We start from the raw sequence: 16126 nt of genomic DNA on the forward strand, positions 1-16126 counted from the left end.
AGTACTTGAGCAGATGCATATATTTACATCACTGGTTTTATGTCAGATAATAAACCTCTTAAGGAATAGGATAAGCAGATATACTAATACAGCAGCTTTCTTTGATTTATTCCATGTGCTGTTTGCTTCCAAATTGAAAACACCTGCAAAGATTTGTTCTGCAACCATTCCAAAACTTTAAATGTTTCTGTATTATTGAAGTTAATCTACATTACACCCTAAATGCACTATGACAGCATTCTTTTTTCCATGTCGACCACTGGAATTTATCTGTGGTTTCTGGTCTCTATGGTTTGGAGAAAAACACTTAATGTGATGTCACTGCTGTAGTCTCCTGACTACCACCACAAGCATATGGCCAGAAATTCCAGACAAGCAGGAAATGTTGAGTCGGTGACTGCATATAGCTCACGTGGCCATAATTCAGATTTGGTTCATGTAAGGTTACGATCTTTAGGTAGAAATCGCAAGAATCTTCTGGCTTTCTTTGATTCCGGTGACATCAAAATGGATTTACCTTCACACCGCTTAAGCCCTTTTAGCCTGATAGAGGTCAATTCCCTTTGGTCTTTTCCATCATCTGACGCTGCAGCTTGGGAGGTCAGAAGTTCAGGATTGTGTGACCACTTTGTTTGTATTCCAGCAGTGAGCCTTTAACTGTAGCCCACATGTAGAATAACTGCAAATACACCAACACAAAATGCATTCAATGAAAAGGAATACATTTCTGAGAAGGTGGGAAAGTACAAGAGCACCAGGAAATGTGTCCAGTTCTGAGAGGAATCAGTGTTGTTTAGTCAAAACCTGATGCACTTTTGCCACCCTTTGGTCAATTTAAGAACTGCAAGCAAACACCTACTGCACAAGCAGCTGAGATGCACGAGTTTTATTTCACAGGCTCCAGTTTAAGCCAGGTTCATAACCTGAAAAAAACCAATAAAAAGAGATGAAAATAAGCCATTTTATAAATTGATCAATTATCTAAAGAAACTAGATGTAAAAGGAGGCTTACAGAATACATCCAGTCCAGGAAGGAGGAGACTCTGGTGAAGACTGTGGGTTTTTTATACTGGTTGCACATGCCAGCTGGACCATAACTGACAACACCATGGACTCTCCAGGCTCCATTAGTATAACAGCTCAGGGGACCTCCAGAGTCGCCCTGGGAGAGGTAGTGATAAAACCAGACCATGGAGTGATATCACTTCTCTGGGTCACAAGGAAGAATTCTTCACAGAGCTGATATCACTGTCAGAATTATCATCTTATTATCATTTTTTTGCTGCAGAATTTTGCTGCTACATGTGTGAAACGATGTAAAAAAAGTTTTTAAAAAAATACACATGCTGCTTTTGGGTTGAGACAAACTGGTTTCACTGTACCTGGCAGCCTGATATGATTCCATCCCCTCCAGCACACACCATGGTGTTCAGAGCAACGCTGCCCCACCAGTCATACTGAGAACAGACTGAATGCTCCACCACATCAAGAGGAGCTTCCTGCAGCACAGTAGGGACGTTTCCTTCGACTAAATTTTACAAAGAAGTAGTGTCAAAATTTTTCTACTAGATTTCCAAATGGTGTAAATGTGCAGTTATGTGCGTATACTCACAGTCGATTAATCCCCAGCCAGTGATGGTACAGGTGAATCCATGAGGCAGCGTCTCACCAGGGTAGGGAAGGTTAGCGATGGCCACATAACCGTTGTTGTACACGGGATCAGCCAGTCTCAAGATAGCAATATCATTTCTAAGAGAAATACAAAATCATAAAAAAATGTATTCTTAAGTAGCAGCTTGTTTGCTGTAATTATAATGTGGTTGCCACTTGGGTAATTTTTGACATTTAAAAATGACTCTTAGGTGAAAAAAAAAGTTCTTCTGTTTTGTCTACTTGCAAGGTAAAATGCTAATATAGCAATGTCTCCCTTTTTCAGTGTGAATACATTTGATTCTCCATTCCCCTTGCAGCTAACCCACAGCTCTAACACTGTCAATAAATTGTGATTTTTAAACAGCTTGTCTTTTAAATTAGGGCAAAATTAAGTGAGGCGCTTTAAAATGCTGCCACATTACCCATTGGCAAGGTCACCATTCCAGCCAGGATGGACAACAATCCTGTCCACACGGATGAACTGCTCACTGCCGTCATACTCATACAAGTTGTACTCACCCACTACCACACGGTACTCTGTAGGATCCATGCTAATAGGGGCGAAAGGGAAAAAAGAACCCATAGTTCTTATGTACACTCATTTATCAAGCCCAAAAGACAGTGAGATGGGACTTCTAGATGTACAAAATGTACAAATGATAGGCATCAGTAGCAATAAATTCAGGGAACAAACCTGAGAACGCAGTGAGCTGCAGTCATGACGTGGAAAGCGTCAATGATGGAGCCTCCACAGATGTGGTAGAAATAATTGTCATTGTATGAATCATGCTGCAGAGAAACCTGAGAACAAACAAAGCCCAAGAAACTTGTAGTTTATTACTGATCCTAATTGTTCCATAGAAAGTACGGCATTTGCAATGAAACAAATATACGTATATATTTAAACACACCCAGAGGTTTTACCTGCCATTTCCAGGTGTTGGGTTTAGAATCATGACCTCCTATCACTCTCCCATTGTGTACGTTATGGTTGAAAGGTTCTTCGGCACAAATCAGCCCTTTTGGGATTACATTAACAGAAACAGATGACACAGTGGTAACATTCTGTAAAAAGGAAAATTAACAGTTATATTAATGTGTTTCACAGCAAGCTTACCAAAGCAGGCCAGGAGAGTCACAAGCCAAATCATGCTGGAGTACTAAAATGTAGGTGCAGTTAGCTTTTAACTATTTATATCAGTTTGACACCGGACTGCTTAAATTGGAAGACCTTCAAAAAGACTTTCCAGTTTAGGCTGCCATTATGCTACCTGCCAATATCAACAATCCATGTTGATATCCGTATTCAATACATATTCTACACTGAATTTACGTGTTTTATTAATGAATGAGACACAATTTGGAAAAGTTTGGGATATCTGTGTGGTTGTAGATTTATATAGTTGGTATATTTGCATGTCAATTGACTGTAAAATCGAGAGAATTTATTTTGTTATCATGGTGGGAAAAAAATCAGGTGCGGTTCATGGAAAGGGGTGCAGTCACAGTGAGGCAAAGTCAACTAAACCAGCTGTGAAAGGTGTGAGCCGGACACAAGCAGATAACAGATAACTGTCTTGACTGATCAATAGCCAGTGTAAAGGATAAAATGTTCCCCAGCCTGCTGACACTATGTGACTTTATTCAACAACAAACTTTGAAAAACAAATGCATTGTAATGTTAGCACATCATATAGATGTGGAATTATTGTAAATATAAAAGTATAAAGTAACATTTTTTAAATTAGTAAATTCTGTATAAAAGGATATTGAACTATGTTTTGAAAACATAGAATGTGCAAATTAACAGTTGGCTATCTTAATGCAACATAAAATGCAAATTTTCTTTTGTTTTACAGTAAAATTGACTAATACATGTGTAAAACCCGAAAATATGGAAGACAATTTCTTTTAAAATGTTGGAAACTTTGTAAATCAAAGATTAAGCTGAGCTTGTGTGTGAGAATCTGATAACTAATATAAGTAGTCATAAATACCTGCTGGTGACTTATTACAAGCACAACTGCTGCCTACCCACAATCTATTTTACTGTTATTTTTCATTTATATTAGAATAGAAATTAAATCTGACATTTTTGTCTGCAAAAAAGTTAAATCAAACTGTAAAATATATTCGTTTGCTTTACATGTCTTTCTTAAATACAGCAACATACCCGTTTTCATGAATGAATGGGCTCATGAAGCTTGTAATGGCTTGTTCACGTCATCTGTTGCTAAGTAACAGTGTAGAACTAGGACGGCCAATGGAATGCAGAATTCTTGAGCACAGGACAAGTAAGTGCGATTTTTCTGCTCTCTTTCTTTATTAGCTTTGCCTAGTCCCCCAACATCTGTTGTCAACTTGCCTCTGCTGTTGTGGTTAGAGTTAAAAAAAAAAAAAAAAAGTTTAAAAATTGATTAGGATGATATTCCAGTTCATTATGGGAATGTGGAAAAAATGACGTTAAATGTCACTAATATTAGACACCTTTATATTATTCTAAACGTGTTACATCATCAGCGTCGCAACTGACAGGAGTCTCAAACTCCAGAGAGGCAGATGATGCAGAAAAAGCCACTAAGCTCGGTGAGTAAAACGGTGGTCTCGTAATTTTATCGCTGGATTACGTGGTTTCGAATCCTCTCACCTACTTGAAAAATACGTGTTTTTTATTTCGGCCCGCACGTTTCTTTTTACTGTCTGTAGATGATATTTACATGGATACAGACTTTATTAAGTAGTGATGCCGGCGTTTTTCGGCGAGGTCTTCTTTATCTGGTATCTTTATTTCACGTAAATCCAGGTCTGATCGTGACGAATCTGCGGACGAAAAATGGGTTAACTGTAGCTGAGCTCAAGTGTTTCCTCAGACACAAGAGTAATGCAGAGTTATTTTATGAGCTTGACAATGCAAAAAACAGGACAGAGAAAGTCCACAATGGTTCATGTACCAGTTAATAGGTCTAAATCAAAGAGTACTGCTTGCTCCCAAAGTAGCTCAGAGTTTCAGTATGATAACAAACTTGTCCATGGAACATAATATTCACTGTAAGTTATAGAAGTGGCACCTGTATGTGCGTCAGGCATGATTTTTAATAAAAAGAGTGAGTTTCATGCATTTGAAGGGAAGATGGTGTAGCGCGTTTGCAAACATTATACATCTGTTCTAACTATGAATGAAATGAAATCTTAAAATGTCCATTTAACAATATTTGTAAGGTGAGTTACAATTAATTTATTTTTTAAAGTTATGAAGACATTCTTAAGAAGTAGGAAAGGTCTCAAAGTAAGGAAATATGATGAGGATGCAACACAAAATTGGCTCATTTTCCTGAATCATCTTCTTCTGGGCCATCCATAACCTGAAAAAAAATCAAAAGAAATAAGTTTGTTTTTTTTTTTTTTTAAATCTTACATTGGCTTCTAATAGACTAACACAATCATAGATGTTACAGAATGCTTACAGAATACATCCAGTCCAGGAAGGAGGAGACTCTGGTGAAGACTGTGGGTTTTTTATACTGGTTGCACATGCCAGCTGGACCATAACTGACAACACCATGGACTCTCCAGGCTCTGTCAGTGTAACAGCTCAGGGGACCTCCAGAGTCGCCCTGGGAGAGGTAGTGATAAGAAGGACATTGCATTTCTGGGTCGCAAGGAGGAATTCTTAACAGAGTTGCTATCACTGTCAGAATTATTCTCTTTGATAAGTCAAAAACCTGCTAGGATCACTGACTAGCATTTCAATTTATAAATTGCATAACACTTTAACGGCTGCTTAGAAAAACAGACCCTCTGATGCTCATGATCTTCAGATTTTTCTTTTGTGGGAAACTAAAAAAAAGTTAAATAATGACCTTTCTATTTTCAGGTTGAGACAAACTGGTTTCACTGTACCTGGCAGCCTGATATGATTCCATCCCCTCCAGCACACACCATGGTTTTCAGAGCAACGCTGCCCCACCAGTCATACTGAGAACAGACTGAATGCTCCACCACATCAAGAGGAGCTTCCTGCAGGATGGTGGGGATGCTCCCTTCATCTGAGTTGGTGAGAAAGGATCGTAGGAATTTTTGTGTTGGATACACATATGGTGTGTGCATGTGCATTGACGTGTGCGTACTCACAATCCATTAATCCCCAACCAGTGATGGTACAGTTGAAACCATGAGGCAGCATCTGTTCACGGTAGGGAAGCTCAGCTATAGCCACGTAACCGTTGTCATATATGGGGTTAGCCAGTTTCAAGAGAGCAATATCATTTCTAAGAAAGATACAAAATGTAAACATTTATTAGCAATAAATTGTGTATTTTAAATTGAGGGTGGTTTAAAATGCTGCCACTTTACCCATTGGCAAGGTCACCATTCCAACCAGGATGGACAACAATCTTTTCCACACGGATGAACTGCTCACTGCCATCATACTCAAACAGGTTGTACTCCCCCACCACCACACGGTACTGTTTAGCATCCATGCTAACGGAGACATAATTAACAAGAACACACAGTGCTACACTTACTTATCAAGCCCAGAGGACTTCCAGATGTACAACATTATTGGCATCAGCAGCAATAAATTCAGGGAACAAACCTGAGAATACAGTGAGCTGCAGTCATGATGTATAAACTGTCAATGACGGAGCCTCCACAGATGTGATAGAATGATTCCTCATCGGATGAACCATGCTGCAGAGAAACCTGAGAGAAAACAAAGGCCAAATACACAGAGGCAAGATGGGGGTTTAGTGTCATTTCAGAGCTCTAAGGACTAATATTTTAAAACTGATCCTATTTGCTCCAAATAAAATAAGCCACTACCATTCAAAGTGTCCCAGTTTTACCTGCCATTTCCAGGTGTTGGGTTTAGCATCATGACCTCCTATGACTCTCTCATTGTGCACATTATGGTCGAAAGGTTCTTCGGCACAAAGCAGCCCTTCGAGAGACACATTAAGATAAATGGAGGACACGGTGGTATTATTCTATTAAGGTTCGCTAGATACCTATCAGCAAAGAAAAAATCTATAGTGAATTATGTTTCACAACAAGCTTACCAATGCAGGACAGGAAAGTCACAAGCCAAATCATGTTGGAGCACTGAGGAGTAGGAGCAGTCCACTTTTAACTATTTATATCAGTTTGACACCGAAAGACCTTCAGAAAGGTCCTCTAGTTCAGGCAGCTGTTCTGCTACCTATCAATATCAGCAATTCCTGTAGATTATCCCATCTGCTGTGAAAGGTGTGAGTCAGACACAAACAGATAACAGATAAATGTATAGACCGATAAGCAGCCAGTGTAACGAACAAAATGTTCCCCAGTCTGCTAAAACCATGTGACTTTTTCAGTGTATGATACAGATATGTATTTACTGTAGTACCAACAGTATATACATATAGATATAAACATATGCAGATTCAAAAGCCACATTACAAGTAGATATATCAGGAGGTAGCATTTTTTAAATTATAGATCAAAACTTATTTGATCCCATTTTGATGAGATATTGCCTGGATATTGCCTGGATATGTTCTCTTAATGAAGCCTAATTTGAAATGCTAATTTTCTTTTGTTTTAGACTAAGATTGACTAATGTCTTTGCAAAACCCTGAAATACTGGAGATAATATGCTTTAAAAATGTTGGAACATAATGATGTAATCAAAAGGTAAGCTGTACTAGTGTAATTCTGGTAAATAATAACTCACAGACACCTGCTTGGTGCTGACCATCTATTTTACTCTTGCTTTTATTCATAAAGAATGAAACTTTATGATTTTAAAAAATCAAATCTTTTAAAATTCTCCCAGATATGCTCTGTATCAGGTATAAAAAACTGCCAATATTTATTTGTTGATCATATATATTTATTAGATATAAAATATATGTTTTCTGTCATTTATATGTGTGTGTGCAATATCTTATTTTTAAATATCCAAATACAACATGTCTGTTTTCATGAATGGGATCCTAAAGCTTGTGATGGACTGGACACGTTATCTGTTGCTAAGTAACCGCGTAGCGCTCCAGTGAAGGGCGGCTAATCGAATGCAGATTTCTTGAGCGCGGCACAGACAGGTTCGATTATTCTGCTCTCTTTATTTATTAGCTTTGCCTAGTCCTCCGGTTTCTGCTGTCAACCTGCCTCAGCTGTCGGCGCTAGCTAGCTCGAAGCCGGTGCATATCACCTAGTAATGACTTCTAACACAAGTCTACCTCTGTGACATTTGGTCAGTGAAAGTGTAACGTAATCCTCGAAAGCCATGGGGCTGCCGCAGAGTTCGTTTCTGTCGGACGGTGGAACTAATAGCGGATATCATGTCCACGGGGTACGTTGTAACATGCAAGGTTATACTAGTATGTCCCACGGTTCCTTAGTCCGTACAGCTCACTTTTTAAAAACGTTTTACTCATTTTTAGCTCACTAACTTGCTAACAATGCTACACCGAAACAGAAATCGTAGCATCATTAGTGTATAAAGAGCTGGGTAGTAACTGACAGGCTTTTCTGTTAGTGTAGTAACTCGTGGTCAGCAGTAATGGTGTCCGCCCATGATGAGGTGGCATCTGGCTCCAATCCAAGCTACTTTTCCTTGCTGGAGTTTGTAAATGTTCAGTAGTTACTGCAGGAACTCAATACTAATAAGAATATGTCGTAAAATTAAAAATAACAACAAATATGCGAGAAACCCCAGCTGTGTGATACTTCTCAATGAGGAGCCCCAAATTCTGGCCACTGTAATACCTTGAGTTAACACACGGGGGCGATCGTAACAGTGTGTCTTTTATGTTGTTTCAAACAAATCTCAAATGTGTTTTCTCACATTTCAGGTTCAAGAAGAGTCACCTGCTCAGAAGGCTGGTCTGGAGCCCTTCTTTGATTTCATTCTCTCTATTGGAAACACCCGGCTTGTGAGTAAACTCCTGTGATGCCAGGCAGGACCTGCTTAGTTTGTTTCTGCACTAAATGTAACAGATGGATTTGACATCAAGTAGTCTTTTATGAATTTCACATTTTCATTCAATATTAATTTTTATTTCATTCAATCCAGCCATTCACATATTCATTGAACTGTCACATTTACTGTGAACTTTGGACAAAATCAAAATAAGCATTGACTTTTGAAGTAGCACTTTAATGACTCCATAGAAATGAATTCATTCAATCAGAGTCACACGATCAAAGGGATAAGAACAGATTTCATGATTTAAATATTTTAAAAAAGGTTGTTTAACTTAGAGTTTTTACGCATTTGACACAAAGATGGTAGCAAATGTTTGGAAACATAACGCATCACAATGTAACCATGCGTTTTAAAGATGTCAGATGTGCATTTATCTTTGTTTTTAAGGTCAGTAACAATTAACCATTTTGAAATTACTGAGACATTCTTAAGGAAGGGATGACTATACATGACAATAAACATGATCTGTCCACAAACAGTTAATACAATGAGTATATGTAACCTTATTTGGCATAAATCAGTGGATACTACTGTTATTTATGACCATTTGATATAGCTGCTGTGCTTGTCTAAATTAACCTTCAAATGACAAAACTGGTTTATGTTTTTATATATATATATATATATATATATATATATATATATATATATATATATATATATATAAATAAAGTTGGTAAGGCAAGTTTATCTTCCTTTGTTCAACTTAATTTTTGTGACTTTTAATTTGCCCTGATGTGATTTTCGGTGTGCTGTGTGTTTCATTTCTATGTTTTACTGCAAATCCACCATGACACACAATTTTTCTTTCCCCACAATGAAATTTAGACATCGAGCTTGAATTATAGCCTCAGCGGGAAATAGCAGCCAAACAGTCTGCTGCCATACTCTAATTTCATCTTCATTTACACGAAAACCGTCTTTGTGCTGTCACAGCTAGAGTTGTCCATATTCCTGTGTTTCCCCAGAATAAAGAAAGTGACTTGCTGAAGGACCTTTTAAAGGCCAATGTGGAAAAAGCGGTCAAACTTGAAGTGTACAACACTAAAACCCAGCGGGTGAGGGAACTGGAGGTGACACCCAGTAACATGTGGGGTGGTCAGGGCTTACTGGGTGCTAGCGTTCGCTTCTGCAGCTTTGAAGGAGCCAGTGAGAACGTGTGGCATGTCTTGGTAAGTCAAGTTCACTTTCCTTTGTTCAAGCTGAATTTAGTTACTTCTTGTTGGCTGTAATGTAAAATAGATTACTGGCAGCTGTGAGATGGTAGTCCCCACATTTTCTTTTTGTTTTGTGTTGTAAGGTTACAGGAGTTAAGATAGATAAATGAAATGGGTAAAAACAAAGCAAAAAACACTTTTGTAATTCTGCTCCTTTATTTGACTTAATATTGTGCCAAAATTACAAGGTAATGCAAACTCTGTATTTCTTGTAGGTATATATGTTAACAGAAGTTTTTGACATATGTTATTGTTACATGTAAAAAATCTATATTGAATCAGAATTTAGTTCATTTCACATGGTGGTTTTGATTAAACATACCTCTTTCCCTTTGTAGGATGTGGAAGCAAATTCTCCTGCAGCACTGGCTGGCCTTAATGCACATTATGACTTTATTGTTGGGGCTGACCAGGTGTTACAAGACGTAAGGTTCCCCATGTTCTTCTTAGAATTTTAATCTTAAATTGACTTTAAAAAATATGCATGCACTGACAAAATTCTTAATTCTTTTTGTGTGATTCTTGCAGTCAGAGGACTTCTTTTCTTTGATTGAAGCCAGCGAGGGGAAACCTCTGAAGCTGTTGGTGTATAACACACAGACTGAGCAATGCAGAGAGGTGGTGGTGACTCCCAATGGAGCATGGGGAGGAGAAGGAAGGTCAGTATTGATTTTGTTTACAAATTAAGATGCATAGTTAAAACAATGTACTGGTATTGCTCATTATGTCATGCAAGTGTGTTAAACCTTAAATATTTCCAATGGCCAGCAGGGGGCAGCACCTCTCCTCGCTAAAAGGTGTCCAAAGTCCATGAAAATTAATACCCTTCTTCTCTCTTGATTTGTCAGATCAGTGAACATTTTCCTAATAAGTTCATGGTCTCAATCACTAATTTTATACCTCTTTTATTGCAGACTGATGTTTATTTAGTAAATTATGGTCACATTTAGAGTAAGATAGACTATAAAATAAGAAATGCTTTACAAAAGGGCTACCTTGTAATTGACAAGTCACTACCATAGTGCTCGACTTCTCCAGTCAGATCCACTCTTTGCTTGGTACATTTCAAAAGAGGAAGATGGCAATGGCCAATAACAAACTCGAGGTGTCCATCTTTTATGTACAGTCTATGATTCAGTCATTAGTCTGCTCACAAACAGAACAAACATAAATTGAAATATCTGTGTGTTCTCTGTGCTACATTTTAGCTTAGGTTGTGGCATCGGCTATGGCTACTTGCACAGGATTCCGACACGTCCAGTGCAGCTTAACACCCAGAATAAAAATGTTATTCATCCAGCGGTCAGTAGCAGCAGTGAAGAGGGGGTTGCAGGTGACAGCACTGAGGTACAGTTAATCACATCTTTTTTTTTTGTTTACCTAGTAAATGTCCTTTGGTAGAGACTTTTTGTAATCTCGTGTTCCTTTCCTTTTAGGTGCCTTCTATGGCTGAATGTAGGCCACCTACTGAAACAGACTTGAATCAAATCGAAGGAGGTGTGCAGGATCTGAGTGTGATCTCACCCACACAGCAGGCTGTAGAACCAGGTAGCCAACCTAACTGAAGACATATTAATCAAGCTGACATAATGAGTTAGCTCCCACAAAATAATGGGCCTTTCTTCTTTGCCATTTTTAGATATTTCCAACACACCCGAAGTGATGACTTCAGATTTGTCAGATGTGGTTTCCTCTAATGGTGAGGGCCACACCTCCATGTTTGCTAATTACGGAGATGACTCGGGTGATCAGTGTAGCCTGGGTAAGTATTTCGCACATGATTAAATTGTGTGGCTGAATAAAGCAATTACGTGTTGATAATGCCATCCAGCCTGAAAAGAAAAATGAGAACAATTAAAACCAGCTATTGTTGACACGCCTTGCAATTCGGGTCCATTTAATCCCTTGGTAGGTCCATTAGTTTCTGTTCCAGCAGAATAGAACTAGCCCACCAAAATATAGAAGACATAATTATTTTTATAAATGCAGGTAATATAGAAGCAGAAGAACATTTTGAAAAATCTGAAGCTATATCGGGTTTTTGTTTAAAATTCTTACATAGGCTCAGTCCTGCTTATCACCTATCATCATTGGTGTATGGCTTGAAATTAGGCAATCTGAGTTTAAGTTTAAACCCCCAGAAGGTTTAGCAGCAAAGCTTGTCTGCCCTTTTGTCATATAAATAACATTAAATGAGGGAGGCTTAAAAAAGAAATTTGGTATTCCTGGAGAATTAATCAAATTCATCATTAAATACCTGCTCACATTTTGATGCAGTGTAACAGCATTTTCACTGCACATATGAATATTATTTTTCAGACAACTCATCTGTTGACCAAAGACCTTCATCTCCAGAGAGGGAGGAAGAACCAAACATTCAGGAATCTGAGCAGAGGTGTGATACAGACCCGACCACCAACACGTCTCCCACCTTAGATCCTGCACATGACATTAGTGGCCTTGAAGCTACCACAGAGAACCTCAGCGTCACAGGTAACCCAGAGATGCAAGATTCTGGTTCCTCTAGCTCAGCCCATATTATAAAGGAAGAGGTGTTGGAGCCTCCTGCGTCAGAAATGTAAGATGATTACGTTACCAGAGAATAAGTAACCTTCAAGCTAGTTTGCATAACAGAAGATTAAGAACACACCACGTTACAGGGAAGCTTCCGTTATAATTGTATGTTGTATCACTGGAATTATTTTCAATTTCCAAGAATTTTGGTTTTACACCAGTGCCATTGCTGCATGCTAAATTGCACATTTAAGAATGATATTATGTTGACAGGTAAGACTAGACATACAGATGGCTAATGCAATATGAATGTATTCTATAATTTAGAAACACTGTATGTTTAAACATCAAATGAGATGATTATTTAGCTAAGTCCAGTTGCTGCTAAAAACCATCCTAGTTTGCACAAAACAGACAACGGTAAAAAAAAAAAAGTAGTTTTGTTTCTCTTACTGTCATCACCTTCCAAATAGTTTAAAACACTGTATACAAAGAAAGCTTGACCTGGAGTTCACATATATCCATCATATGGGTTTACTGTTTAGGTTTTTGGAATTGCACTTTTATGTTTCTGTGTCCTCGTAGGTAAAAAGATTTTTTAATCTCAGGCTTTTACCATTTTAGCCTTTATGACTTTTATGTCTTGTTTGAAATATCTTCTTTTTTATATGCAAGTTTGACTTTTGATTGGTGGAATTGAGTGAGTTTTCTGTCTCTTCTCTTTATGTCAATTTTAGTTAAATTCTGTTTTTGATCTATGTGGAAGGATGAAAATATACAGATATTTATAAAAAAGATGCTCAAGAGAAACCTCCACTTCTCTGGTTGTCTTTTTTTATTAAGTATATGCGTAATTAGAGTGGAAAGTCTTGCTATTTTGTGTGATTAAACCACCTAAAAAGAAGCCTGACAATATAATGACAGTTTGCACATAACTGTTGTGAGTCATCACACCTAATTCAATGAGTGTCCCTTGTTGCTGTCGTTGTCGTTGTCAGTACAAACCATTTCTAGAAGAGTAACTTCATGCTTTGAGACAGCAGATGTCAGCAAATACTTCTCTATAGCTCTCAGCTGGGTAGGCTTTAAATTTTTTGTTATTGCAGCTTCAAGAATTATGTCAGATTAGAGCTCACATTTTCAGGAATGATTTGAGTCATGAGTCCTTTATGTGTAATGTTTTTTAAAAATTGCTTTTCCTTTGTGGAATTATGCAGGTCAGTGATGGGATTTGTTTGTTTGATCTAATAGAAAAGGAGAAACTTAATAACACTGATGCCTTTCAGACTCAGTGACATGATGCTTCATTTGTACCATTTAGTTCTGCATATTTTGTACCTAGAAAAGGTGCTGTGCATTCAGTACTGGCATAATATAGACCCTGTTTGGGTTGAAAATCCATCTAAATGAGAGCAAAACATCAAATGTAAATGATAGATGGATACTGGTGTTTAAAGAAAAAAAGCAGGTTTTGCATTTTTAAAAATTTAATCCAAATCCCGTACCCGAGAATCCTTGATTCATGAACTACATGCAGCATCAACTATTAATATTTCATGTGTTCTGTATCTATACTTGTGTCACTTTTCAATCCTAGATTCAAATAACCAAATGTTGGTCGCAAAAATGGGAAAATAAATAAATGAATACAAATCAAAATATTAAAGAGGGGGAGGCTACAGTAGCAGAAGGGGAATATGCCTCAATTATTTACCAGGGCACTCCACACTCAGTTCAAGGAGGGGGATGGGCATGAGGGGAAAGAAAAGACTGTGTGGGGGGGAAGAAAGATGAGAGGGAGATGGATTTGTCTGTTTCCACCGGAGCGGTGGAGTGCTGCTCTTAAAGAAGCTTTCCTCTGGAACACCTGTGAGCGTATGTTAAAAAAGGATTATGTTTCTTCCATGAATAAGAAGTACCTCAGTGGCTGCAAATCTGCCTGCACACTGACATTTAATGGAAGCAAAGTTGAAATTTTGGAGAAATTAGAACCTAAAGCTTATCAAACCAACACATTTTCAGTGCCGAGTTGGACGGTTTTTGCATTTTTTTTTTTTTTTTTTTTTAATATTACTCGCCCTCAGGCTAGACATGCTATTTCATTGGCTCCACGTGAGGTTTTGCAACATGAAGATAGCTTTGTTTGAAGAAGCCGCCCAAGGCAAAAGCCAGCAGCTGCATGCCAAGAGGAGCCGAGAGGTGAAGTGTAAAGGGGGCCACCTCTGGAGGAACATGCCTTGTCTTCTTTTTTTCTCCCTTTTTCTGAGATTGTTTCAAAGGACACTGTAACGCAGCTCAACCCACATGTCAGCTTAGCTTTATCTCAACCCGAGAGGCTCGGCTCACAGGCACCAGCATAGTGCCCGTTGCCTCAGTCTATCGTTGCAGCATGACAAATTGTGAAATAGAATAACTACGGAGAAAGATAGAAGGGAGGGGGTGAGACATGGATGGAAGGAAAGGATGAAAAAGGTATAGATGCAGGGCTGAAAAGTGTTGAAAAATGAGCGAGCAATTGCTTCAACTGCATTGGTCACACATCACATAAAAATGCATCATACTCTTTCATCTTCTGGCTGAATTAATGTGCACTGTTGACTCTATGGCACACAAAGTAGGTTACATTAGATTCTGTGGATGTTTAAGTAGAGTAAAATTCAACCTATAGACATAAAGTGACATATATGGCACGTAAAAGTGAGATATAACACTGTAGACGTGCCCTGTTCTGTTCGTATGTGTGGGAACAAATCCCTTTCACACTCCCAGACTTCTATTTTCATATTTTTTTTAATCGCCTTCCCACCCAAACCACGAATATCTTGGTGAGATGGAGCCTATATTTGGAAGTGCTGTGAGGTGTATTTGCATACAAGCACCATGCAGTGTTGTTCATAGTGTGCACACCACAGTCTGGGAATAATCTCAGTGAGTGCCTGTCTGTGTTATGTACAGGCCATAATTACATTCATTCTTGCAGGAGAGCTGTCACTCCGAGGGGTCTGAATTCATTAGGAAGTTGTTTTCAACTCCTGCAGTCATTACCAGCTGGCTGTATGTCTGATTTTCAATGGGAGATTTGATTTTTATCCAGTAAATATTGCAGCTTTCCATCGATTTAATTATAAATTACAGTTCAGCATATAATTTCACCCTTTGGAGTAGCATGCTGGAATATCGTGCAGCCTGAATTAGCCTGCTTGGCACATTCTGAGTACCGCTGTTGAGCACATTAGAGAACTAGACAACCTATGAGCAGCACTGCTGGTGGGGAAGGAAGGAAGTGAGCGTTTGGTTAAATTCAGGCAGCTGAAACCAGTTCTGAATATTGAAAGTTGGTCAGCTCTAACCAACTTGACAGCTGGTAAGAGAAGTGATGTAAACTGCGGTTAAAGACTTTGACGATAGAAACTTCATCAGCCATAACTTCCTGAAGAGGTTTTGTGACATTGTAACATCATCTTTCACTCTTTCCAGCTTCCCTCTGAGAGAGAACAGTCATTAATCACATGAGCACCTACGTCTAGGCAGAGTGTTGCTATGAGCTAAATGCTAACAACGTCATTCTAGCAAGCTCAAAATGAAAATGCTAATGGGATTTAGTATGTTGGCACAAAACATAAAATAAAGCTCCACCTAATGGGAATGCCATTAGTTTTGTGGGTGCAGCTCTAAACCAAGGTAATGAGCAAATGTAATTATCGACTTGCTAATGGCCCTGCAAAAGTTGAATTCCCAGTAGTCATTGATCAAACCGCCAAAAGCTCATCTC

At 38.4% G+C, this 16126-nt stretch overlaps 3 protein-coding genes across 3 annotated transcripts; 1 reads left to right on the top strand and 2 right to left on the bottom strand.

Annotated features, from left to right (window-relative positions):
* Positions 1-871: 871 nt before the first annotated feature.
* Positions 872-3984, bottom strand: LOC111567975 (elastase-1-like). Its single transcript, XM_023269406.3, has 8 exons — positions 2771-3984; positions 2578-2672; positions 2348-2454; positions 2076-2204; positions 1613-1749; positions 1383-1528; positions 1013-1162; positions 872-923 (listed from the first exon to the last, which is right to left on the bottom strand). Exons 1-8 carry the CDS (start codon positions 2802-2804, stop codon positions 906-908), a joined length of 816 nt encoding a protein of 271 aa, XP_023125174.2. The 5' UTR covers positions 2805-3984; the 3' UTR covers positions 872-905.
* Positions 3985-4726: 742 nt separating this feature from the next.
* LOC118470220 (elastase-1-like) lies at positions 4727-6834 on the bottom strand. The gene is made up of 8 exons (XM_055007212.1): positions 6714-6834; positions 6501-6595; positions 6251-6357; positions 6007-6135; positions 5785-5921; positions 5554-5699; positions 5118-5267; positions 4727-5015 (listed from the first exon to the last, which is right to left on the bottom strand). Exons 1-8 carry the CDS (start codon positions 6745-6747, stop codon positions 4977-4979), a joined length of 837 nt encoding a protein of 278 aa, XP_054863187.1. The 5' UTR covers positions 6748-6834; the 3' UTR covers positions 4727-4976.
* Positions 6835-7769: 935 nt separating this feature from the next.
* Positions 7770-13164, top strand: LOC111567977 (Golgi reassembly-stacking protein 1-like). Its single transcript, XM_023269409.3, has 9 exons — positions 7770-7987; positions 8490-8570; positions 9592-9795; positions 10179-10265; positions 10369-10499; positions 11049-11187; positions 11277-11388; positions 11480-11602; positions 12160-13164. The coding sequence occupies exons 1-9, from the start codon at positions 7922-7924 to the stop codon at positions 12420-12422; spliced, it is 1206 nt and encodes a 401-aa protein (XP_023125177.2). The 5' UTR covers positions 7770-7921; the 3' UTR covers positions 12423-13164.
* The last annotated feature ends 2962 nt before the right edge of the window (positions 13165-16126 follow it).

This window comes from Amphiprion ocellaris, chromosome 22, assembly GCF_022539595.1.
Source record: "Amphiprion ocellaris isolate individual 3 ecotype Okinawa chromosome 22, ASM2253959v1, whole genome shotgun sequence".
Classification (NCBI taxonomy): Eukaryota; Metazoa; Chordata; class Actinopteri; family Pomacentridae; genus Amphiprion; species Amphiprion ocellaris.

What these genes read in the sequence shown, in the direction of transcription:
- LOC118470220 (XM_055007212.1), bottom strand. Translation starts at nt 6,747, where the DNA reads ATGATTTGGCTTGTGACTTTCCTGTCCTGCATTG. An exon ending in CCAACACCTGGAAATGGCAG is followed by an intron (nt 6,358 to 6,500) that starts GTAAAACTGGGA and finishes GTTTTCTCTCAG; the next exon opens with GTTTCTCTGCAGCATGGTTC. An exon ending in TGGTTGGGGATTAATGGATT is followed by an intron (nt 5,700 to 5,784) that starts GTGAGTACGCAC and finishes TCACCAACTCAG; the next exon opens with ATGAAGGGAGCATCCCCACC.
- LOC111567975 (XM_023269406.3), bottom strand. Translation starts at nt 2,804, where the DNA reads ATGATTTGGCTTGTGACTCTCCTGGCCTGCTTTG. An exon ending in CCAACACCTGGAAATGGCAG is followed by an intron (nt 2,455 to 2,577) that starts GTAAAACCTCTG and finishes GTTTGTTCTCAG; the next exon opens with GTTTCTCTGCAGCATGATTC. An exon ending in GAATCATATCAGGCTGCCAG is followed by an intron (nt 1,163 to 1,382) that starts GTACAGTGAAAC and finishes TACCTCTCCCAG; the next exon opens with GGCGACTCTGGAGGTCCCCT.
- LOC111567977 (XM_023269409.3), top strand. Translation starts at nt 7,922, where the DNA reads ATGGGGCTGCCGCAGAGTTCGTTTCTGTCGGACGGTGGAACTAATAGC. An exon ending in CTGACCAGGTGTTACAAGAC is followed by an intron (nt 10,266 to 10,368) that starts GTAAGGTTCCCC and finishes TGATTCTTGCAG; the next exon opens with TCAGAGGACTTCTTTTCTTT. An exon ending in ACAGCAGGCTGTAGAACCAG is followed by an intron (nt 11,389 to 11,479) that starts GTAGCCAACCTA and finishes TGCCATTTTTAG; the next exon opens with ATATTTCCAACACACCCGAA.